Below are 23,350 nucleotides of genomic sequence, written 5' to 3'. Positions count from 1 at the left end.
TTGATTTTTCTGACCGTCTAAATTGATGGTATGAATGTGAATCCATTGCAAAGTGAAATTTCAAGCCCTGCAGAGTGATAGGATTTCCTGCCATCCGTGAAAGTGATTCTGAAGATTTGCTAAAGACACTTTCAAACCCTTGATAAAGGGTGTGGATGTGGATGTGTTATGTGTGTGTAATCCTTACCAAGTGCTTGCTGTGTTTCAGACACTCTTCTGAGCACTTGACATGGGTTCATTTCCTCCTCCCTGCAACCTTACGCTGTATGCACTGTCAGAGTTCCCCTGACAGGCAAAGAGGCTAAGCACAGAGTGTAAATCAAGCAGTCTGGCCCTGGAGCACCTGCTTTCGTCACTTGCCGTAGTGCCTCTGCTTAGATCAGCTGGTAGTGAGCCCCTAGGAAATCAGAAAGGAGGAGACTGGGCCCCTGAAAGCAGACAGATTTCCAGAGGATAAAGAAAGCCCTTGTGAAAAATTGATAAAAAGCTGTAAACTGAGCAATGTAGACAGTAGTTAGGACCATGGGCTCAGGGGTCAGACTGCTTGAGAGTCACTGGTCCTTAGCTGTGTGACCTTGGACAGATTACTCAACATCTCTGTGTCTCAGTTTCCTTATCTATCAAGTACAGATGATTAATAGTGTACACCTAAAGCATCGTGATGTGGGTTGTCTGATTCCTGTGTGTGTACCTGACAAACAGAATGTCCTCAGTCCTACAACTAGCATTTGGGAAAATGGTCCTCGTGATCATGTTCCACAAATCCAACAGGGAGAGTGTCACACTATTCTCCCATTTTGTGGGGAAAGTTTATTCTAAGAAACCTCCCACACTTGTCTGTTTTTGCCCTTTTAAGAGTTAGTGCGTGGTTGCAATGATGACAGAAATGTTAAATAAAGGATAAAATATAGATAAACAACAAATTCACATTGTATAGCACACGGAACTATATTCAATATCTTGTAGTAACTTACGGTAAAAAAGAATATGAAAACATGAACGATGTATGTTCATGTATGACTGAAGCACTGTGCTGTACGCCAGAAATTGACACAACATTGTAAACTGACTATACTTCAATAAAATGTATATCTATGCAAATAAAAAATAATAAAATAGACTTATTTTCATTTTATTTTTCAAGGTGGAACCTGACTAATGACTCCTCCCCTTCTTCCACACACATACCCTGTTAACTCTGAAATTTCAATTACAGTTTAATTGGGTTCACTGTGTTGCTTCATTTTTTTTTCAGCACTAATTACCCTCTGAGAATGAAGTCCCATCACTTGGGATTTTTGTGAGGCTTGAATGAAACAATGCTTGTACAGTACCAGGAATATAGTGACTACTGACTACTTGCTGGTGACTCTGTCATTGATTGGTTTTTATTTCTATTCGATGGGAATGACATGGGCAAAGGACAAATGCATGTTTTGTTTATTTCATATGTGAACATTAGGCACGTGCTCTGAGTCAGACTCGACACAGAGTAGGTGTGTGCGTAGAAACAGGGATTGAACAGGTTTCCTACCATTTCCTCCTCTCCCCAGCATCTCTCTCCCTCTCTCTCTCTCTCACTCTCTTAAATAATCACTGTCTCAGAGATAACAGTCTAGTGGAGGAGTCAGAGGTGAAAACAGTTATGGGACCTTGGGCTTCATAGCGCTGCGACAGCAACTCCCAGTCCATGCGTGTGTGGAGGAGGTGATGGTTCCTGTGGCTCAGGGGAATTGGGAAGGTGTCCCCGAGCAGATCACGTCTGGGCTGGATCGGAAGCCACCCTGTCCTGAGCAGAGGGAGTGCACCCCTAGAGGATGAGGGGTAGGCTGCTGTGTAAACCTTGGAGCTGTGCTTGCCCGGCTTTTGGAATGTGGGTGTTATCCCTGAATGGTGGGGAACCATGGAATTTCTTAAATGCAGGTTCATTGAGGTGTAATTTACATACAGGAAAGTTCACCCTCGGAGGGTGTTCATTCTGATGCGTCTCGACAAATGTATATAATTCTGTAACTGCCACCACCATCAAGATAGAGAATTTCTGTCGTCACCGAAGACGCTCTCTTGTGTAGCACTGCAGTCAGACCTTTCCCCTGGGCCTCTGGAAACCACTGATCTGATTTCTGTCACTCTACCAAAATGCCACACGGAATTGTAGCATGTGAACTTTCATGTCTGGCATCTTTTATGGCATGATAGTTTTGAGATGCACCCCTGGTGTTATCATGTCAGTGGTTTAGGCCTCATGAGTGGCTTTAAAAACATGAACGAATGGCACAAAACTTGAGGAAGACGAGTCTGCTGGGGTGGTGCCTGGGTTGGGGAGAGGAGGAGGTGGCCCGCGTGCGGTCCACTTGGAAGGGTTATCGTTCAGGTGGGAGGCAGTGAGGCTGGAAGTCATGCAGAGCCAGGGAACTGGAGAAGGGGGTCTGCAGGAGCACTGGGTTGAGGTAGACTGGATGAGCCGCAAGTTGGAGTGCAGGGTTTTAAGGAAGGAGCAAGGAGACTCGTTAGACAAAATAGTAGGTTAAGCCCGTTCCCCTTGTAGCAAACGAGAAGGAGTAACGTGGGTACATAGTTGTGTCAGAGCCCAACGGAAAACCTAGGGAACGTTTCTGCGTGGTTATAGGTGGGGGGAAATCTACCAGGGGGGAGAGGGACCCACGGCACTGGGAAGGGCGGGGCGGGCAGGTGCAGGTGAGGAGTGAGGAAGAGCTGGCTCATTTTAGCTACTGTTATGCAGGAGCTCGGGGCAGACCCTGGCATGAAAGTTGCTCCTTGCCTCTCACGGAGAGGGCCCAGGAAAGACCCTCCTGAAAGCTGCCCTTGTGCATTCTGTATTTTGTCAGGGGGCGGGAGTGGGGGGTATGCCTGGGGGAAACCAGAATCTGGATAAGGTTTCCCTGAAGTTTTTACTTTCTGCTGTATTTTGAGCTTCAGTAAAGCAATCACACCTCGTAAAATTCCTTCATGGGTTAAAATATCCACAAGCATTTTGCAAATTTTAGATAAGACAATGATTTATAATAATGATTCATGCTGCTGTGTCATCAATTTGCAATATTCTCTAGAAAAGACTCTGCATTTAGAACAGGACCTAACTTAGTGGAAAAAAACAATGTCTTTATCTAGCAGGTAAACTTTCAGACTCCTGATTCTACCTGTGATAGGTCAGTGTTTCTTGCCCCTGGAAATCATTTATTTTCTCATAAAGAGAAACATTCATAAAGAGTGCTCAGCTGCATTGTGTCTGTGGGTTTTTCTTTTTTCTTTTTGAAACTTACAGCTTCAGGCACAAATGACCCACGAAAGGTTATGAAAAACATGATGTAAGTAAGATAAAAGGGTAAAATACAGGTTCATTCTCAGGACTCTGCCAGCGGCAGTGAAAATTGTGTCTTAAATGCGGAAGAATAGTTGTACCTGAAAATGTATACAAATCTGAAAACATTCTGCCTTTGATTTGTCTTTAGTTCTGCTACTCGAGAAGATAGAGAATGATGACATGTGCAATAAAACGTTGAAGATCACAGATTTTGGCTTAGCGAGGGAGTGGCACAGGACCACCAGAATGAGTGCTGCGGGCACCTACGCCTGGATGGCCCCCGAAGTTATCAAGTCGTCTGTGTTTTCCAAGGGAAGCGACATCTGGAGGTGAGTGAGCACCATGCGTCTTGCTTTTGCAGACGTCCTCAGACGCTGGCTACTGTTTTTCCTTTGAATGAGTCCCCAAGTGCTCAGTACCTCTGAGCCTGGAGGAGGGTACAGACGGGCCCCAGTTTGTGATTGTTCGACATAACAATTTTTCGACGTTACAATGGTGGGAAAGCAGTGTGCACTCTGTAGAACCTGTCCTTGGGAGTTGGAATTTTGGTCTTTCCCAGGCTAGTGGCATGTGGTCCAAGCCTCTCCTGTGAGGCTGGGCAAGAGGCAGTGGCCTGCAAGCTCCCACTAAGCCAAGTGGTCACAAAGAGGAACGGCTGCTACACCTAGAATGAACCACTCTGTGCAGGCACCCATTCTGTTTTTCACTTTTGGCACAGGGTGCAGTAAACTGCATGAGATACTCAACAGTTTACTGCAAAGCAGGCTTTGTGTTAGATGCTTTTGTCCAGCCATAGGCTGGTGTAAGTGTTCTGAGCACTTTTAAGAAAGGCTGGGTGAATCTTTGGTAGCTTGGGTGTGTGAAATGCGTCTTCAGCTTCTTATGATATTTTTAGCTGACTGTGGATTTACCAGAAGTAACCTCGTTGAAAGTTGAAGGGGAGCCGTATGGGCCTTTTGGAAGAAGCTCCTATGGTTTTGATCAAGGCAGCTGTACTCACAGCAGAATGAGTAGCTTGAGATATTTGCTGTCATGTGACCTCTATGTGACAGGAGAGCCTTGTTAAATCTGAGGTTTAATTAAAATCGCCTATAATTGGAGTTTAACAGGAATGCCATTTTGTAAGGCCTGTCAGTAAATAAACGTAAATTGCACTTCGAGCAAAATTTTGGTTTCTCATGACTCACAGACAACGTGTTATCATAGAAGTTGCAGGAAAAAAATTCAGATCAGCTCCTCCATTTCAGAGGTTACATCATCTGAAGATGAAAGCTTCCGGTCTGAGGATGGGGAGCCGGACCGAAATGGGGTCCCAAGTTATCTGGGTTTTTCCGTCCAGCTGTGACTCAGTAGGGAGTGAAGACACTGTCAACCACAGAACAACAAAGGAAAGTCACTCTGTTCATAGTTACAGACTCAGGAGCTTACTTGCCTTATTTAAGGCTCATAAAGTGCTGTGTGTCTAGTATTAAAATTCTAGGGATTTTTTCTGTTTTTTTCTGAACAGCTTTATTGAGATCTAATTCACATACCGTACAATTCACTCATTTAAACTGTACAGTTAAGTGGTTTTTAGCAGATTAGTGGATTTGTATACATATCTCACCACAACCAATTTTAGAACATTTTCATAATCCAGAAAAGGAAATGCTGCAGCCCAAAGCCATCACCCCCCTCACTCCATTCCTCCCAACCCAAGGCAATCACTGATCTGCATTTTGTGTCTCCAGACTTGCTTATTCTGGACATCTCATATAAATGGTCCTTTGTGCCTGGCTTTTTTCAGTTAGTATAATATTTTCAAGGTTCATGTTACAGGATGTGTCAGAATTTCATTCTTCTTTATTGTTGAATAATATTCCCTTGGGTGCGCAATACCACATTTTGTTTATCCATTTATTAGTTGATGGCATTTGGGTTGTTTCCACTTTTTGGCTATTCTGAATAATGCTGCTAAGAACATTTGTGACAAAGTTTTTGTGGGGACTTAAGTTATTGGTTCTCCTGGGTACATACCTAGGAGTGAGGTTGCTGGGCCATATGGTGATTATATGGTTAATCATTTGAAGAAGTGCCAGACTGTTTCCTCAGCAGCTGCACCAGTTTTCATTCCCACCAGCTTTGGATAAATACAGGCTTCTGGTTTCCCCACATTGTCACCAACACTTGTTGCTAGCTGACTTGTTCTGAGCCACTCTAGTGATTGTGAAGTGGTATCTCGTTGTGTTTAAGATTCCAGGTTTTTTTTTTTTTTAACATAAGAGAAAACTAGGACTGAGAGAGGAAATGTCACTTGCTAAGAATCCATATCTCCTAAGGGACAGAAGCACAATTTGAACCCAGGTATCTCTGACTTCCAAATTCATGATCAGCAAACACAGTTTTCCTTCTTTAAAAAAAATTTTTTTTAATTTTTATTGGAGTATAGTTGATTTACAATATTGTGTTAATTCCTGGTGTATAGCACAATAATTCTGTGTGTGTGTGTGTGTGTGTGTGTGTGTGTATACACACACACACACACACACACACACATACTCTTTTTCATATTCTTTTCCATTATGGTTTATTACAGGATACTGAATACAGTTCCCTGTGCTGTACAGTAGGTTCTTGCTGTTTATCTGTTTTTTATATATAGTAGTTTGTATCTGAAAATCCCAAACTCCCAATTCATCCCTCCCCACCCTTTCCCCTTTGGTAACCACAAGTTTGTTTTCTATGTCTGTGGATCTGTCTCTGTTTTGTAAATAAGTTTATTTGTGTCATGTTTTAGATTTCACATGTAAGTGATACCATAGGATATTTGTCTTTTTCTGTCTGACCTACTTCACTAAGTATGATCATCTCTAGGTCCATCCATGTTGCTGCAAATGGCATGACTGCATTCTTTTTTATGGCTGAGTAGTGTGCTTTCCTCCTCTAATCATTGGATGCACCAGAAGTTCCTCTCAAATTCACACTTCTGGTGGCAGAGCCCCTGTTAGTTTAAGTTCTCCAAAATTCCTTTAAATGTAAAGCTTATCCTCTACATTTAAAATATAGTTGTTCTCTTTAGGATTTTTAAGATATTTGTCACCTGTGTCAGGGGGTTTATAGTGTCTTAGAGCCCTTTTGAAAAACACAGATGCTTCAGCCTCACCCTTTACTTAATGATTCAGACTCTGCTGGTGGAGCCAGAGCACATGTGTCCATAAAACATTAAGTGTTTTCTTTGATATAATTATGGTCATCTCTGACCATATAATGCCAAAACACTTAAGTGAAATAGGTGATTCTTTTAAGAATACTTCAAGACTCTCATACCTAACAAAATATATCATAAATCAGTTTTACATTTAAAATAATTACTTAAGACTATAACCGTTCTGTTATGTGTGCCTTTTTAGTAAACTGTAATTATAAGCTACAGAAATGCTGCACAATCTCCATAAATGCTTTAGAGCAACCTCATCTACTGTAAACATAGATGAGAATCAAGAAGTAAGAAAAAAAGAATTTCTAAAACCAGCCAAAACATGAGTCTTCAAGTCCAAACGCTCATGGAGAGGTCTTCTCTCAGAATCGGTTAATTTCTATTTCTCAATTTTATAAGCTGGGTTGTCTGAAGTATCTAATCAGAAGAGGGGAGAGGGAGTGGTCCCACTTCTGGGTATATATCTGGAGGGAACTCTAGTGCAAAAAGATACATGCACCCCAGTGTTCATAGCAGCACTATATACAATGGCCACAACATGGGGGCAGCCTGAGTGTGCATCGGCAGATGACTGCTTAGGGAAGTTGTGGTATGTTTATACAATGGCATACTACTCTGCCACAAAAAAGAATAAGATAATGCCATTTGTGGCAACATGGATGGACCTGGAGATTGTCATTCTGGGTGAGGTGGTCCAGAAGGAGAGGGGAAAATATCATATGGTATCACTCATATGTGGAATCTTAAAAAAAATAAAAGAAAAGAAAGAAAAGGACACTGAACTCATCTACAAAACAGAAACAGATTCGCAGACTTAGTAAACAATCTCATGGTTACTGGGGAAGGGGGGTGGGAGGGGATAAATTTGGGAGATTGATATTTACAACTGTTAGCCACTATATATAAAAATAGATTTTTAAAAAGTTTCTTCTGTATAGCACAGGGAACTATGCTCACTATCTTGTAATAACCTTTAATCGAAAAAATATGAAAACAAATGTATGTATGTATATATATGCAAGACTGGGAGATTGTGCTGTACACCAGAGACTGACACATTGTAACTGACTGTACTTCAATAAAAAAAAAAAAGAAGAAGAAGAGGGGAGAGGGGTGCTAAGCTAGTAATAGTAAAAAATGGCGGCTGAGAACAAAGTAGGTGACAGGAAGGAAAAAAAGACAAAATAGCATGAAAAGGACCAGAAACTACTGACCTCCAGCGCCACCTAAATATGGATCCTTATGTCCCATGGGTCTCCAGAAGGCATCAATGTATGAAAGCATACCAGAGTCCGAGTCTGTCAGGTGTGTAAGGCGGGGAAGGCCACCCTCTGAACTGCACAGACCTTTGCTCTAGAATCTCCTTTGATGACATTCCCGTAGAAGTAGCTTCACTAGAAACTTCGCTCTAGTCTGTGGTGCAGTGGACCAGTATACACACTGGTATATTTAGTCATCATCCTCTCTCGGCCCCCTTCCTCTTTACCCGCTATTACACTGCAAGGTAACTGTGACAGATGTTGTCACTGGACTTTTACAGTGTCTCCTGCAATCACCCCAGTTTCACAGAGCAGGTCCCCAAGGCACCAAGAGGTGATGGCTGTAAACCTAGTGAGCGGTGGACTCTGGTCCCTGGCCTGAGGCCCAAGTTCCTGCTGCCACAGCCCTTAATCATTGGGCTGCTGTGTTCCCAGGAGAGGGCTTTTTATACTATATCCCACCCAGATTTAGAGAGCAGCAAAATATGCATTATACTTTAGAAGTTGTCCCATCAAAAGAATTCAGGTTTTTTTTTTCCACGTTGGTTTTTGCCAGAATACTCTCTGGGAAAATGACCTGTCCTGAGTCATTCATTCTCTGAAACTTCCGAGAGGCAAAGTTGTGTGGTTGTTACTGTTTGTTTCAATTTTGTTATTGGCTAATGAGAAGAGCAAAGAAGCTTCTTTGAATTTAGACAGTTTTCATTTATTCTAAGAACGTTTTGATTCCCTACACTGAGGTGATTTTTGTTGAGTTAAATTTACTTATTCTTGAAATTAAGAGTGTTATCTTTGCTGATGCATCATAATATAGATAATTTTCAAGAAACTGAGCAGATAGCCTTTGAAAAATACTGGCTTCAACTTAATTACTAATAGTTATAGCATTATATAACTCACAAGTACTGCATTATATAGTCCCATACATACATATATATATGTGTGTGTGTGTGTGTGTGTATATATATATGTATATATATATATAAAATATATATATATATATATATAAAAACTGTACTTTAAGATGGCAGAGCAGATACCACTTAAGTTTTATAGATGTTTCCAGATCAGCTTCAAGGCCAGGTGAATGGGGACAAAGCTAGCAACTAGTGATAGTCCCAAAGCTGAAACTCAGGTCTGCTGCCTGCACAATGGTGCCCTGTTACTCCTCCTGCTGGAGGAGCCCCAGATTCAAAGACCTCAGGATGGAAACACTGGCTTAGGGCCCATAGATCATCAGCTGGAGGACCCCTGAGGCCCCTTTGAATGGGCACGTTCTGTTGTTTATACTTTCCTTTTCTGACGTTTTCAGTACGTAGTCTAGAGTCCAGCAGGCACTTGTGGAGAGGTCTATAAATGAAGTAATCACATCCGGGATGACCTGCACCTGGACTCCAGAGGATTTCTTTGCAGGCCAGGTCTTCTTCGGAGATGGTTTTTTGTATGTGTGATGCTGTGAACCCCACACCTCTTAAGATCAGGAGATACTCAAATGAGACTTGGGAATCAATTCCAGGCCACGTGTAAATGACTTTTTGAGTATTATCCTGAGCTGTTCTGCCTTTCCTCCAGGCTCATTATTACCTTCTGTTTACTATCTTTAAAACTATGCTAAAATGTGATGTATCAGCCGCAAACATAAGAAATAAGCGGGGAGGAGGGTATAGCTCAAGTGGTAGAGCACGTGCTTAGCATTCACGAGGTCCTGGGTTCAATCCCTAGTACCTCCTCCAAAAATAAGTAAGTAAACCTAACTTCCCCCTTCCCCCCAAAAAGGGAAGAAATAAGAATTAAGTTGCTGCTTTAAATTTCAAACTTTTTTTTCCGTTAACTTAAAAGTTAATGAAGTTTTAAAAGATTAAGTAAATTGGACTGTATAGTGATGTTAGTAGAATTTAAAAATAGAGTAAATGTGACTGTTCCTCGTATGCCTATGTGCTTTAATTGAAAGTCAAGTGAGCATCTGGAGCAACTGATGTTTTAGGTGTTTCAAAAGGTAATCTGAATGCACTGTCTGTTTTGGGGAAGATGGAAGGAAACTACAGCGCTGACTGGTATTGTCTACGAGAGTAAATATATATAACGTACAAGACTTACTTCTCTGCTCCTCTGTATTGCCTTGAATTGGGGAGACTTAGAACCAGTGGTATGGATACGTGGTGAGATTTGATCCTTCAGCTACATTCAAAAAAATCATTTAGAAATCCTTCCACTGTGCGTTTTCTCGCTCTTGTTTGTAATTTCATTTGCTTCTGGAGATGTGAAGCGGCCGTGAACCTGCATCATGTTTGCTGGCACTCCGGAGAGCATGGCAGCCGAGTTCTTGGTTTTTCATTCCCATTTCAGTACAGCTCCATCCATTACAAAAAAGAGGTGTTCCGTCCTGCCAGCTGGCACAGGGAGGCCCACGTGGCTTGCTCGTCCATTACTACAAGGCAGTGCATGGAAACATGAGTTTCACATCTCCCAAAATATAAAGGGAGAGGCAGGAAGATGAACAGTTTCAAAAACTATTTAAAAATGTCAGCATGGTTCGACGTCAGTCCTGCGGTGTGTGGCATGAGATTTCTGCGGGGCTGGAATCTTCAGGGTCCTGACAGTCCTCAAGAGCTTTTACCTAGGGCTGGGGAAAGCGAAATACAGACAAACGTCAGAACAGCCACATGACTCCTGGAGTGTGGCCTGGTTCTGGACCCCGTTTAACTCAGTCCCGTACTAATGGGTCCTAAGCGTTCCTGTTCGTTCAGCAGTTTTCATTCCTGTAATGAACACATCACCGATTTCCAGCAAGGAGTGCCTTGGCCCGTGTTTGGGATGTTAACTGGAAGAGCCCACGTCTCACGTTGGGGTAATGGTGCCGAGGGCTCATTTGGAAGAGAGGATTCTTATGAGGAGCTGGATGAAGGCACTGATACGTTTCTCCCCTAGTCATGTCATAAAAACAAGGCCCCTTTTAACTGTATGAAAACGTTGCTTTCCAGCTACGGAGTGCTGCTGTGGGAACTGCTCACGGGAGAGGTCCCCTATCGGGGCATCGATGGTCTTGCCGTGGCTTACGGGGTGGCAGTCAACAAGCTCACTCTGCCCGTTCCTTCTACCTGCCCCGAGCCTTTTGCCAAGCTCATGAAAGGTATTTGGGCACCTCTGTGTTTGTGCGTCTGGAATGGGGAGGGAATTGCTCATTGGAACATCTGTATTTTTTTAACCAAAAGAGTAATTTCTGTGATACTCATTTTCAAGTGATTTTAAATACGTGATACTATTTTAAGAGTTAGAAACCATGTCTTTGATCTAAGATGCCAGGTAAATTTTTGATGAACCGAGTAACTTGAAAACAGCCCAGTTTAATAGTGACTCATTTATACAAAATTCAGTTAGATGGTAATAAATGTTTCATTAAATACACTAGGGGAGTTCAAAGGCACTCTTGAATTGGCTCCATATGTGCTATTTTTAATTCTACCTAATGATCAAAAATGTTTTGCTGTCTTCACTGGCATGGTTTTTGCCCCGACCTTATCTATTTCCATCTTTGTCTTTTAAAAATCGTTAACTAACTCTTTTTGTAAGCAGCAGTTACCTTACTTATTAGGCTGTTTCTCAGAACCTCTCTTGTGATTATAACATTTTAGTGACTTTGGTCTTCTTGGGTGGAGTTTTATAAAACTCTGTACCTGCAAGTTATCTGAGGAGGGCAACTCAGGAGACACAGTTCATGGTAAGACAGGGAAAACACGCGTCTACATATTAATGACAAATAATATAGACAATAGAATCCTTATCTGCTAGGAATTACTGTGCATGCTGCTGACATGGACACTGGGTAAAATAAAACTTTCAAAAATCATTATCAGTTCATTTTTAAAATCTTCAGCAGACACTGTCATTATGGGCTGATAATCTGAACTATGCCGAGAAATGGAATTAGTGTGACTCTTGTTTATTTTAGAATGCTGGCAACAAGACCCTCACATTCGCCCATCATTTGCCTTAATTCTTGAACAGTTGACTGCTATTGAAAGGGCAGTCATGACTGAGATGCCTCAAGAATCTTTTCATTCCATGCAAGATGACTGGAAGCTGGAAATTCAGCAAATGTTTGATGAGTTGAGAACAAAGGAAAAGGTGAGCAATATATAGTAATTGCATAATATACTCACACTTACGAAGATCATGGAAACTTGAGTCAAGAACCACTGCTAGCAGCGGCTACTCACCTGAGTCTGCCCACTGTCCCCTTGAGAGTGTCCTGTCACTTAATAAATCCTCGCTTTGCTTTCTTGAAAAAAAAAACAAAAAACACAAAACAACAAAAAAAGAACCACTGTTAGCAGTATTTTAAAATATTCTCAGATGTCAATATTACATAGATTCTTTCCTTCCATTTAAAACAAAACAGAACAGAACTGCACTCAATATATACAATTAGAAAAGAATTAACCCTTTATTAGAGGAATTTTCAAATAAAAAGTTTTTGAAAAAGGAGAGGGAATGGCATTCTGAACTTTTCTATGCATTGACTAGCTTCAGTGATTTTCAGTATTTTGTCATTTTGTTCATCTCTTTTTCCTATTATCATTTTTTTTAACTGGGGTATTTTAAGTTAAAACCTAGACTCTTGTCATTTTACCTTTAAATGCTTCCATATGCGTCTCTAACTGGGAAGAATTTTTAAACTATCTTTCTTGCCATATATTATCTTTAAAAAATAACAGTAGTTCCCTGATACCATGTAATACTCCAGACAGAAATGTCATAGTTTGTCTCAAAGATGTCTTCTTACAGATGGTTGGTGCAAATCAGAATTTTTTTAGTTACGTCTTTTAAAGCCTCTTTTACAGTCTTCCCATCACCTTCTTTCATCTCCAAAGCACTGCTTTCTTGGAGAAACTGGGAAAATGTGTGATTTCAGAACGTTCTAATATGATGAGTGAAACTCTGGTTGGTTTATATGTTTTAGGAAGAAGAAAAGTAATAAACCTAAGTGTTAAAAGTGCTGAAGCTGCACATATATTGCCACATACAAAGTGAAGTATGAAAAGTAGAAACACACCTAGCTGGGAGGCAGACGGCCTGGGAAGCGAGCTCAGTCAGCGCGGTCTGTCTCCTGTGACTGGTGACAGCTGACTGCCGGCGGGCACTGAAGAACTCCAAGTTCAAGGCACAGCCCTGTGCTTCAGTGGCAGGACTTACTTTTTAAAAGATGTTCTTGTAATACTTGAGCATCTTGATGAGTCAAGGTTCATTCCAGTTGCCTGAGGTGTATAATTGTTCAGTAGGTTAAATTCTTTTCTTGTGCAATAACCGTCTGGGCTAAAACACCACATTGCAAGTTATCAATAGCCCTGATAAGGCCAGATCATTGTCCAGGAAGGAATTTTTATGCCTCCTGTATTTATGATTCTAAAATAGTAGGCTTCTTTCTAAGTAGGCGATAATGCTTTGCTAAATGAGAAAGCCCGTTGGCTGATCCCCGTGTGTGGCACCAAACCGCGGGGTCATGCGGCAGCTGAGAGTCGTCCTGCCAGGGTGAAGTTACCATAGTGCGGATCCACACTGAGTCTCTAGACTTTCGCATCAACCATAATACCAGAGACCAACAGCCAACCCAAGGGCAGAGCAAAGGGCAAAAGAGGGGGTGAAAAGTTGTGGTTTGAGTATATATGTGTAAACATCCCTGAGCTCGCGTTTATGAGGCTGTGCAGGAAGCCAGGATGTCACATACCCACCTTCCGTCCCCGTAAGTGGCGTACTTCTACCGCGGTCATGCTGACCTGAGAGTTAATACAGGTATGTCATAGGGACTCCTGTTCCTTATTTTTTAACCCTATTTTTTAAGTGTTAGCTATGACAAGGATTATTGTATGTTGATTTTTTTAACGGAGGTACTGGGGATTGAACCCACACGCTAAGCACGCACTCTGCCACTGAGCTGTCCCCCACCTCACCCCCATTTTCCTTATTAATTTCCTCTGTTCTTCCATATCTAGCCTCACTTTGCCCCCAACCGTACTGAATACTCCCCCAAAGGGCAAATTATTTTCTAGGGAAAAAATACAATTTAAAAGCGCATCTGTGGGGAAAATGTTACGAGTTGCAATGTTACAGTTGCCTTCCAGCAAACATAGGGCGTGTCTGCTATGTGCTTGGAAGAGGCTTAGAGCCCTGGGGCACACGAGGGGTGTGGCAGTCTGTGTCCTGGCAGGGTCCCTGGGCTTGAATGCCCGGCCAGGGGTTTGAAGCTTGTTGACAAATTTCAAAGAGGGGCTTGAGGCACTGTGTTGGCAACACTTCCCAGCCCGCCGTTGCAATCAGAACCTCCTCCTCACTCCCCCTCTGCCTCTCCCATTCTGCTTCCGTGGTGTGGTAATGAGGTGACTGTTCTCTTAGATGCCCAGTCCCAAAGGTCTTGAAGATGTGGTCTCCTCTGTGACAAAGACCATCGGTGGTAATTCACTCCCCTAATCCCTGTTGTCCTCACTTGTCACCTGCAGGACAGGCAGCCTCCCACCTGGTTGCTCCGCCTCCAGCCTCCAGCCTCGTCCCCTAGCTGATGGCTGCGCCGCCACCCGTGACTTTTCCCAAGTGCAAAGCAGACCAACCACACTTCAGTGGCCAGTTCCTTTTCCTTATTTTTTAAAAACTCTTTCTTTTTTTATATGTTAGCAATGGCAAGGATTATTATGGAGGTACCGGGGATTGAACCCAGGACCTCGCACACGCTAAGCATGCGCTCTACCACTGAGCTATCCCTCCTGCCCCCGTTTTCCTTAACTTCCTCTGTCCTTCCATATCTAGCCTCACTTTGACCTCAGCCATACTGAATTCCTCCAAGTTCCTCTAATGCCATGCTCCTGACTTCTGGCCTTTGTGTCCTTCCTGTCCCCTCCCTGACTTTACACCCTCCCCACGATGGCTGCTTCGTCACGCTTGGGTCTTCAGAGCTCCCTTCCCTGACTCCGTTCCACCACATGAACCGTGCACGTCCCTCGTCACGGCTGCACTAGGTCCTACTTTCTCAGGAGCTGTTTGTTTATGTGTGCACTGCCTTTTCTGCTGGGTAAGTTCAGGAGCTACACTGTTTCATTCTTGGTCATTTTCATCCACAGCATCAAACAAGGAACTTGGCACATGATATACATTCGATAAGTACATTAAATAAACCTAAGTAAAGTGTCTTAACATGTTCCTGATAGGTATTTTAATGGATGAGAGATATTAGCAATTATTATTAATTATATTTTCAAGTGAAATTTTTACATTTTATATATTACATTTTATATTATTATTATATTTTAACACTTACTATTATTTTAACACTTATTAATATTTTTCAAGTGAAAAAGGCATTTAAAAGTGTATAAATGCCATGAATCCCATTTTAAATCTTAGGCTATAAAATAGGCATAATACTCAGCGGTTTAACTTCTGGGTTATATATTCTTGAGAAACTCTCATGCATATGCACCAAGGAAATTCAGGTTATTCACTTAAATGTTGTTAGTAATAGTGAAAAACTGAGAACAACCCCAATATCCATTAATAGAGGACTAGGTGCCCAAACTATTGTATATTCAGACAGTGGAAACCTGTACAGTACTGAAAATGAGTGAATTCTAGATGTAAGTTTCAACATGAGTAAGTCTATAATATAATATTGGGCAGAAAAAGCGGTTGCAGAAGGATAGTTACATTGTGTAGATTTATAAAAAGACTGAAAGTATAGACAGGAAAATGGATACAAACCAACTTAGGAAGAGGGAGGGATAAGATAAGATATGATGCACATTGGACTTTTTACCAGATCTGAAACAGATGTGGTAAAAATTTAGCATCTGTTAAATATTGATAGAAAGTACATGGGTGTTTGCTATTCTAATTATAGTATCTTTTAAATATTTCATAATTTTAAGTAATTAAAAATAAAAGAAATGTGTGAGCTGCAAAGACCCTTTCTTTCTTCCCTTTCTTCTCTCTTTCTCTTTCTTTCTTTCTTTCTTTCTTTCTTTCTTTCTTTCTTTTCTTTCTTTCTTTCTTTCTTTCTTTCTTTCTTTCTTTCTTTCTTTCTTTCTTTCTTCTCTTTCTTCTTTCTCCTTTTTCTTTCTTTCTTCTCTTTCTCTTTCTTCTCTTTCTTCTCTTTCTTTCTTTCTTCTCTTTCTTCTCTTTCTTTTTTTCTCTTTCTTTCTTTCCTGTTTCTTTTTTTGGTAAGTCATTTTTTTTCAAATAGTAGATTTATAGGTAATCCACTCTCCTCCTTAGTATTTTGTGAGTTTAAAAATTCAAAACAGGCAAATGCAGCCCTTTGACCCTGCCACCATTAATAAGTACAGAGAACTCATACACTAAGGAATAGCAGTCTCGTTTGCCTCTGTTCAGATCATATCTGCAGCATCACGTTTGATTGTGGGCACCATGTTTTAAAGAGCTTCCCAAGGTGGGTGGCCAGGAGGGTAGGAGAGGAGCCTGGAAATCTGAGTGGACAGAGAAGAGAAATGGGCACAGAAGGGGTGGGGTGCAGAGGCTGTCCTCAGATGCTGGAAGAACTTTGGAGCAGACGAGGGAGAAAATAGGTTCCAGAGTTCAGAAGCAGGACTTCTCGGGTGTGTGCCCAGGGATTAAAATCTGGTCTTTCTAGCTCTTGGAGCTGGGCAGTGGTGCAGTAGACTCCTGCCACAGCTGCTCTGCTTCCTTCCCCTGGGCATTCACGCTGTCACTATGGGATTCTGAAAACCTCTGACAGACTCCCCCGCTTTTATATTAAGTCTTTTGTTTTGCTTATGGTTTCCTTTGCTGTGCAAAAGCTTGTAAGTTTAATTAGATTCCATTTGTTTATTCTTGCTTTTATTTCTATTGCTTGGATAGACTGCCCTAGGAGAACATTGCTGAGATGTATGTCAGATAATGTTTTACCAATGTTTTCTTCTAGGAGATTTATTGTATCTTGTCTTATGTTTAAGTCTTTGATCCATTTTGAGTTTATTTTTGTGTATGGTGTACGGAGTGTTCTAGCTTCATTGATTTACATGCTGCTGTCCAGTGTTCCCAACACCATTTGCTGAAGAGACTGTCTTTATATTCCATTGTATGTTCTTGCCTCCTTTATCGAAGATTAGTTGATCAAAAGTTTGTGGGTTCATTTCTGGGCTCTCTATTCTGTTCCATTGGTCCGTAGGTCTGTTTTTGTACCCATACCATGCTGTTTTGATTACTGTATATTAAGTCTTTAGTGAAATGCCAACATCTCCAGCAGTCTGCTAGGGTGGTGAGTGGTTCAAGGACTTGAGCTGGACATTCTGATTGGAACTGGGGCTCTGCCATTTGCTGACGGAAGACTGACTTCCCAGTGCCTCCTCGTCATGGGGTGTCACAGTGACGCTGTCTCCCCCCCTCCAGGTGGTGCGAGGCTGACGTGAGTGAAGTGCCCCAAGTGCTCAGAGCATGAGTGCTGCTTAGAAAGTGCTAGTAAGTGTGACACGTTAGCCTCAGAACAACAAGGTGGTGGCTTTGACTGAAGCCGGGGCCGGTTCCTGGCAGCCCCGCCACCCCATCCCCAGCCTGGGCGTTTGGGAAACGGGGCTCTGAGCAGTCATCCAGAAGATGGCTGAGCGGATTACTTCTGAAATCCTGCAATTCTTTGAAGAACTACTATCAGTGATATTATATTAATATTTTTTTAGAAACCTTAAGACATTTTATTGACTTAAAATGACAGAGGAAAGAGTCTGATTTTTTTTTTTACATTTCCCCAAATTGTTTTCCAGAATTCTAAAATTAGATGTTTAAGAGCAAAAATTAAGGGAAAAAAAACAACCATTTTGGGGAACAGGAGAGGTCTTGGAGGAAAAATAAAAACTGAAATCACAGAATTTAAAATTTGGAGGTGATATTATTAATAACTAATTATTATTTTAAACTCTTATTGTTAATTATTGATAATTATTCATGAAACTTCAGGATAGAGGCATATCCAATGAGTTAATTCTTGTTATATGTGATGTAAACATCAAAAGTCATGCTTTAAGAATGGACGTCTCCTCTTTCTGCATTTTAAGGTCTTATAAGGTAGTTTCTCTGTTGTTCTTTGGATTCGTTTTTGAGCTATCTGGTGTTGTATCTTTACTTTTTCTCTTTCTGTGCTTTTTTTGCAGTGCTGCTTGAAATACAGCATTTATGGTATCTTGTGAACCTTTGATTTACAACTAAAGAATATATACTTTTATTTTTTTTTTTTTTTTTTTTGCTCAAAGGTTTCTAACTGCATATTTTTTGATGGAGTCAGAAGCCCAGTATACGTGCTGTATCTCCCTTTCTTGTTCACTGATTACTTAAGGTAGGAGGCGTCAGACTTGGGATTAATGGTCAGTAACTTGGCCGTGCTCTGTGTTATTCAGGAAACTGTAGCCTCCATGGATACCGGTTCCTCCCCAAATTCCTGGTTTCTTATCTCTGTGTGTCTGTCTCGGTGCGGTGGGTGCGTGCACCTGTCTTTGAACCGCTATGTGAAGGCATGTCACTGTTAATGATTCACATCGCTGCCAGGAATTTGGGTTTCCCATTACTAGGATGTCCTGTGCCAAGCAATTAAACAATTGTTCTGCTTAGTAATCTGAGCAACCCAAAGCATTTGTGTGTGTGTGTGTGCTTCATAATTTCAAAGTATTCAAAGGGATTCTAACACCCTAGACATTTTTTTTCTTCTACTCTTGAATGCTTTAAAATTCATTCAGAAGGAAGAATACTTCGGCTCTTTTCTCTTTGATCTTATTTTTTCCTCTTATGAAGTCTTAGGCAAGTGATTTTTTTTTTTTTTAATTTCTAAAGTCACTACAAGGGGATTCGCAGTTTAGTTTGGGACCTGGAATTAAAAATGTGTTTCTTATTTGGTAACACAAAGAGCATAATTGAATTTGTAGCCCTTATCTCTTCCTCATGCCTTTTCATTTCACAATAAATAGCTAATTAGATTGTTATCAACACCACTGAAAACTAATATCTTCACAAAAGGGCAGACAGTAATGATTAGAAATTAGAAGTTGACTGGAAATGATCCCCTACCCCCAAATATACTACAGTAAAGTCTCTAATTTGAACAACTGGTTGGAGAGAACCACCAGTTAAATAATGGCTTCCAGAATTTTTTTTTTTAAAGGTAACATTTTCTTCCCTTTTTTTTCAAGTGATAAATAGTACTCTATTTTTTGTTTGTTTGTTTTGCAGAGGGAGGTCATTCGGTTTACTTATTTATTTATTTAATGGAGGTACTGGGGATTGAACCCAGGACCTCATGCATGCTAGGCGCATGCTCTACCACTGAGCTATATACCCTCCCACTCTCAGGTAATAAATAGTAATTTATACCTGGCACAATGTGATGAGGAAATACTGGTCTCCTGTATAAAAACCAGCAGATACATATTAACAAAAGTGATTTGACAATCAGTTGGTCTTAAGCAAATCATTTCTCCTGCAATTTTGTTTATGAAGTTTGTTTAGAAAAAATAAATCTAAGGACTGTTTCAGTGAATTCGGTCCACTTTGGTAGAATTACTGTAGTTCAGAATTTGTTGGATTGGAATAAATAATCCTTTCTTTAGAGCTCCCTTTCCTTTCTTAATATTATCATATTTATTTGTGGGATGATGGTCTTCCATACTTATTTTCCTTTGTGTTTATAATTAGACTGACAGATGCCCTCCAATTACTCTTTGTGCCCGTCTGTATAAAGTCCAAGGGATTAGCAGACTGAGTCGGCGTCTCAGTCCTGTGGTTCAGCACTAGTTTCTTTCATGAGTCTCCACTTTACAGCGTTTCTCTGTGCATCAGTACTTCCGAGGTGGGCCAGTGTGAAATGTGGGCTGCTTATGTAAAGTGTGCACACTGCTCGTAGCTCTCAAAGCTCACAGCCCAAAGCTCCACCTGAGAAGGCGGGATTTCTCACAGAGTTTTGATGTTAGGTTATTTTAAGATAAAGTTTGTCTGGAGCAAGGCGAATAAAAGTTTGCAGATGCCTCATTTTCTATGTGAGTGCTTGATTTAGTAGCAGGGTAATCTGGAAGAGAAAATGGTTTAGCACGAAAAGGAATATTTATGTCCCTGATAAAGAACAGAACACTTTATAGAGATGCAATAAGAATGGGGATGTGATTTATAAACTGTTGAGTTCTCAGTTTTGCTACTGAATAATTTTTTCTGATAGGAATGAGTATTTTTTTAATAGTTGCTATTTATATGCTTTATGTTTTTTATTGAAGTGTAGTCAGTTCACAATGTTGTGTTAATTTCTGGTGTATAGCATTGTGATTCAGTTGTACATATATATATGTATTCCTTTTCATATTCTTTTTCATTATAGACCATTAAAAGGTATTAAATATGGTTCCCTGTGCTATACAGTAGGTCCTTGCTGTTTATCTGTTTTATGTATAGTAGTTAGTATAAGAGTATACTTTTTTTTGCATTTTTTATTGAGTAATAGTCATTTTACAATGTTATGTCAAATTCTAGTGTACAGCACAATTTTTCAGTTATACATAAACATATATATATTCATTGTCATATTTTTTTTTGCTATGAGCTATCACAAGATCTTATATATATTTCCCTGTGCTGTACAGTATAATCTTGTTTATCTATTCTACATTTTAAAATCCCTGTCTGTCCCTTCCCACCCCCTTGGCAACCACAAGTTTGTATTCTATGTCTATGAATCTGTTTCTGTTTTGTATTTATGTTTTGTTTTGTTTTGTTTTGTTTTGTTTTTAGATTCCTCATATGAGCGATCTCATATGGTATTTTTCTCTTTCTGGCTTACTTCGCCTAGAATGACATTCTCCAGGAACATCCATGTTGCTGCAAATGGCGTTACGTTGTCTGAATAGTATTCCATCATATAAATATACCACATCTTCTTTATTCAGTCATCTGTTGATGGGCATCTAGGCTGCTTCTATGTCTTGGCTATTGTAAATAGTGCTGCTGTGAACATTGGGGTGCAGGTGTCATTTTGAAGTAGGGTTCCTTCTGGATATATGCCCAGGAGCGGGATTCCTGGGCCATATGGTAAGTCTATTCCTAGTCTTTTGAGGAATCTCCATACCGTTTTCACAGTGGCTTTCCTTGCTTCCCTCTCCCACTCTTAATGATTTAGATGTCTTCTTTTACAATTTTGTGTTTGTTCTTTGTGTAATTCATGACAGTTATCTCCTTTCCAGTTATGAGTTTCTCATTTTTGTAGCATCCTGCTTCTTTTCTATTTAAAGTAGACCTGTGACTATTTCTTTTAGCATGGGTTTAGTGTTGCTAAACTCTTTTAGTTTTTGCTTGTCTGTGAAGTTCTTTATCTCTTCTTCTATTCTAAAGGATAGCCTTGCTGGATAGCGTACCCTAGGCTGCATCTTTTTTTCTTTCAGGACTTTGAATATACCTTGCCACTCCCTTCTGGCCTGTAGTGTTTGTGTAGAGAAATCAACTGAGAGCCTTATGGGGGGTTCCCTTGTAACTCACTGTTTGTTTTTCTCGTGCTGCCTTTAGGATCATTTCTTTATCCTTGACTGTGGCCATCTTGATTATGATATGTCTTGGTGTGGGTCTGTTTGGGTTCTTCCTGTTTGGGACCCTCTGAGCCTCCTGTACTTGGATATCTGATTCCTTTAGGTTTGGGAAGTTTTCAGTCATGATTTCTTCAAATACCTTTTCAGTCCCCTTAGATCTTTCTTTCCCTTCTGGAACCCCTATTATGCATAGATTGGCATGCTTTAGATTATCCCATGGGTCCCTTATATTGTACTCATTGTTTTTTATTCGTTTTTCTCTCAGCTGTTCTGATTGGGTGCTTTCTGTTGTCCTGTATTCTAGGTCACTTATTCATTCCTCTGCATTATCTAGCCTGCTTTGCACAGCCTTTAGGTCAGCTCTCATCTCAACAAAGGAGTTTACCAGTTCTACTTGGCTCTTCTTTATAGCTTCTATTTCATTTTTGACATATTTTATATCTCTAAACACTATTTCTTTTAGTTCCTTCAGTACTTTGATCACTCCTTTTTGAAATCTTGATCTAGTAGGCCATCAATGCCTATTTCCTTGATCATGCTTTCAGGGGATTTCTCTTCATCTTTTAATTGGGAGTGGTTCCTCTGCTTCTTCATATTGCTCATATCTCTCTGGCACTGTGGCTTAAGGAGTATCAGTTATCTAGTTGTCCTGGAGACGGTGTGCTCTTAATGATTTTATCGAGAGGCCTTTCTGTCTTCGTCCTGTTTTGGAAGCTCAGCTTGCTGTTTCCAGAGGCCCTCTGTTGGCACCCTCCCAGTCTATGCTGCTTCCAGTGGCTGTCGGCTAGCAGATCACGCCCCTTCCCAGCACTGGGTCAGGTGCTGAGCTCTTACCCAGTGGGCGGGCGGGTCACTCCCCGTCCTGATGCTGCAGTCAGATGCTGCGCTCAGGGGAGGCAAGTGGGCGGATCGCGCGCCCTCCCAGCACTGCGGTCAGGTGCTGCGTTCCTGCCAGGAAGGTGAGTGGCCGCCTGCCCTTTTCCTGGCGGCGGTCACTCTGCCTTAGGTCAGAGTTTCAAAGGTGGGCTCAGGGAAGACCGCAGAACAGCCCTGCCCCTGCTCCATGCCAAATCTCAGCTCTTTGTTTGTGTTGGCGGCACGAGTTCTCTGAGGTGCCAGGGCAGAAAGATCCTACCTGCCTCGGGCTGTAAACAAGTCTCAGTCCTGACTAGGAGGTTGGGGCGCCCCCAGGTGTGGATTCAGGGCCCGGCCCCGCCCCCGCCTGGACACTGCGCACAGGGAGAGGTGGCGGCTGTGGCTGCGCCCCACCTCTCTTCTCAGAGAAGCACCAGTAATGGCGGCGCAGGTCTGAGGAGACAGGCTATGGCGCCCCTCCCCCCAGGGCACACCAGCCGTGTTGCTTTGCTTTTTTCGCAATTTATGGGGGACCGAGGTTGTTCTGCTCCGTATCCCTTCCCAGCCATGGCGCGCAGCCCCCTGCTGTCCCCCGGGGCCGCCTCAGCACAGCCGCCCCCGTCCTCCGCCCGGCTCGGGCCACCTGTCCCGGCCCCAGCTGCCGGCCCGCGTCTCGGGCTGGGTATCACGGGGACCCTTTGTTCCCGTTTAACTCAGTTCTATCGGTCAAGGGGTGCTCAGGGCAGATCTGAGCCTCGGCGGCTCCCCCTCCGTCCCGCTGGCCTCTCCGTTGGAGAGGGGGGACCCAGCGAACGAGCGCCAGGCCTCCTTTGCCACTCCCTCCCCGCGGGACCAGTCCTTCCCGGTTTTGCTTTTTCTTCTTTCTTTTTTCCTTTTCTCCTACCAGATTTTGGGCGTCTTTGTCTTTCGAAGAGGGCAATGTCCTGTCGGAGTTCAGCAGGTGCTCTGGTTGGCTGAGTGGGTCCGTAGATGTGAGTTTGGGTGTATTTGTGGGAGAGGGTGAGCTACGTGCGTCCTTCTACTCCACCATCTTGCTTCTCCCCCCAAGTGTATTCTTTAGTTCAAGATTTTCTCTTTCTCAGAAGTCCAAAACCAAGAGGAAGTTACATTTTAATCAGTGTCATGACCAAGGGACTTTTATTAG

At 41.8% G+C, this 23,350-nt stretch overlaps 1 protein-coding gene across 2 annotated transcripts in view; it reads left to right on the top strand.

Annotated features, from left to right (window-relative positions):
• MAP3K21 (mitogen-activated protein kinase kinase kinase 21) overlaps positions 1–23,350 on the top strand; it is a 60,144-nt gene that overhangs the window by 14,444 nt on the left and 22,350 nt on the right. For both annotated transcript variants that reach the window (XM_032491811.1, XM_032491810.1), the window contains exons 2-4: positions 3,474–3,654; positions 10,762–10,910; positions 11,730–11,905. In XM_032491811.1, coding sequence (XP_032347702.1) covers positions 3,474–3,654; positions 10,762–10,910; positions 11,730–11,905 — 506 coding nt within the window. The remainder of the gene's footprint in view (positions 1–3,473; positions 3,655–10,761; positions 10,911–11,729; positions 11,906–23,350) is intronic.

Source organism: Camelus ferus, chromosome 11, assembly GCF_009834535.1.
Source record: "Camelus ferus isolate YT-003-E chromosome 11, BCGSAC_Cfer_1.0, whole genome shotgun sequence".
Classification (NCBI taxonomy): Eukaryota; Metazoa; Chordata; class Mammalia; order Artiodactyla; family Camelidae; genus Camelus; species Camelus ferus.
The sequence above is the reverse complement of the archived record's forward strand: the minus strand, read 5'-3'. Positions and strand labels throughout refer to the sequence as shown.